Source organism: Brassica napus, unplaced genomic scaffold, assembly GCF_020379485.1.
Source record: "Brassica napus cultivar Da-Ae unplaced genomic scaffold, Da-Ae ScsIHWf_2955;HRSCAF=3741, whole genome shotgun sequence".
Classification (NCBI taxonomy): Eukaryota; Viridiplantae; Streptophyta; class Magnoliopsida; order Brassicales; family Brassicaceae; genus Brassica; species Brassica napus.
This window is the reverse complement of record NW_026016203.1, coordinates 12,501-15,000: the sequence shown is the minus strand read 5'-3', so window position 1 is coordinate 15,000 and position 2,500 is coordinate 12,501. Positions and strand designations below refer to the sequence as shown.

Genomic DNA, 2,500 nt, shown 5'->3' with positions numbered 1-2,500 from the left:
TTGAATAGAGGACCTCACGAACATTTGGCGATCTCAGATGTGTCGATATCAACGATGACTCATTATTTCGATGAATCATTTCTTCGGACAGAAGAAGATTATGTAAAGACTTACTCGAAATCTCACTTATCAGATTCCTTTGTGGAAGACACAATTTTTTCTGAAGAATTCGCCATGATATATCTAATCCATACATAATATCATGAAAAATGGATACAAATTTTTGACTGCTACTTAGTATCCGCAATAGGTCTGAAAAAATATCTAAAAATATCAAATTTAGATATTTGTACCCTGTCGAAGTAAAGAACCATGGCATATATGTTTGGAATAGATTCCATTTTGAGAGAGTTGAAAAAGCACTATCTCGTTGAAAGGTTCTATCCATCTGCCCTTTGTCAACGCATTTTTTTAGGCAAAGACTCCGTTTTTTCCTCTGTAAATATTTCTCAGAACATGGAGTGTGAATCAAACCCACGTTTGAATTGAAATTGAGATACTGATGCAAGCTCTTCTCTTCTGAATCGGATAGATTCATATCTGAAAGAGTTTGACAATACGTTCTTTCCAAATTTACTCTTTGTCCCTCTATTAGAGGTGTTCCAGAAATGTCTGCAATCGAGTAAATAGCTCTACGAACTAATGGATCGGATCGAATTGGAAAATGGAAAGATTTGTACAAGTTATACCTTTCGTCACCACTTTGTGGAAAATCGTTAGATATGAATATGTTAGATACCTGTGACTCGATTGACGAAGGTGAAATAGTATCTCTCTCCAAAAAAGCATGTTTTTTTTTACCACCACACGAAGAAAATATTTTGTTGTGAATGAACAAGATAGTGAGGAATTGTCCATACGTAAAATCAGAATTATTGAGACGGGCCTTTTCCACATAAAAAGGGAATCTTTTGTTACAATAGAAGCAGAAGTGATGTGGATTATTCAAGAATCGAAGTCGATTTGCTTTAGAAAAAGAAGATATCAATGAACTTCTCTGAAATGGTTTCACGGGATTCAGCCAATTGTCTTGATCGTGGGATACGATTGAGAAATAGGAATCCGTGTTATCAAAAGATTTCCTGCGATTCTTTCTAGTATGGAATGAGTCAATCATCCACTTTGGTATCTTATTGAACAAAAATGGTGATATTGTTCCTCCATTGATCAAGAATTTCGATTTTTGAGAAGTATTATGATCATCCAATAAAAAGGGTTTCAATTTTTTAAAATGAACGATTTGAAGACCTATTGATTCTAACAACTGATTGCAGGGTTGATCGTTCGGACCTTTCAATTCATAGATGTGGATCTCAGACCTATGAATGGGGATATTCTCGAAACTCACAAAGAAAAAAGGAAGTGAGTTAGACAAAAAGAGAAGTAACTTGGACAAAAAACGAAGTAACTTGGACAAAAAGAAACGAAGTGACTTAGACAAATCTTTTTTATCAATAACCTCAGACCAATCAATCGAATATTGATTAATACATAATCGATCGAACACTACTTGAAAACGGCTCTTCCGCTCAGAAACGAAATGTTTCAAATGCTCCTGGAAATTCTTGCTCCCATTGGACCATTTGTATCTATATGCATTAGGATCCCGATTTATGGATCTCTCGGTTCGAGAAAGAAAAATAAGAGGATCGAACCATTTCTTCTGACTCTTTTTCAAATTCGATAAATGTTGGTTGATCGTATCTTTCATTATAGTTCTATGATTCAGAGTATCATTTCCTATTAGATCCCTTTGAATTCCATATTCGAAGTTGCGATCAGGTCTCTTCATTAAAAAGAATCGATTCAATACATTTCTTATGTACCCATAGGGACTATATTGGAATTGGATTTGAATCAGATTTCGGATCAATCTATATTGATTGACTGCCTCCATTATGTTGTTGCTAGCAAATACCACTCTTTTTGGTTTTGGATCTTCAAAAAAATTCCCGCAGGAGATCCGGACCCAATTTTTTCTGATCCTTCGATAAAAAGATTCATTTTCTTCATAAAAAATAGGAGGTAGAACCAATAAAGATTTCTTTTTCAATTCATCCCTGGAGTTGAAAACCTCCTTCAAGAATTGTCTTTGATCCAATCCGTAGGAATCAATAGAAAAGGCAAATCCCTTATGATACACCAGATCCGGCTCGGTTATTGATAGAGTGAATAGATCTGCCATTTCTTGAAATCTCTCTTCTGACTCAAAATCGTGGCGTAACGTGTATCCCCCCCTCTTCCGTTCATGGAATAGATGAAATAAATAAAAAAATGGATTTTTGTTCAAGAATGAAATCTTATTGGAACTGTCCATATCCAGTTCATCCTTCGGAACCGTATCACATCCCAGATCTGATGAAATAGGATGAATTGAGACGGTATTTTGTAAATACGTAATTATCTTGAATATATTAACTATTTCTTTATTTTCCGATCGCCTGGAAGGGACAAAAGAAACATCTTGTTCTTTCTTCAACAATTTCTGATCCCTAGTGGA

General features: G+C 35.0%; 1 protein-coding gene across 1 annotated transcript in view; it reads right to left on the bottom strand.

The window, feature by feature from the left end:
* LOC125602703 (protein Ycf2) overlaps nt 1–2,500 on the bottom strand; it is a 13,326-nt gene that overhangs the window by 6,954 nt on the left and 3,872 nt on the right. Inside the window, exon 1 of the mRNA XM_048774184.1 lies at nt 1–2,500. This exon is cut by the window's left edge and continues 6,954 nt beyond it; it is cut by the window's right edge and continues 3,872 nt beyond it. Coding sequence (XP_048630141.1) covers nt 1–2,500 — 2,500 coding nt within the window.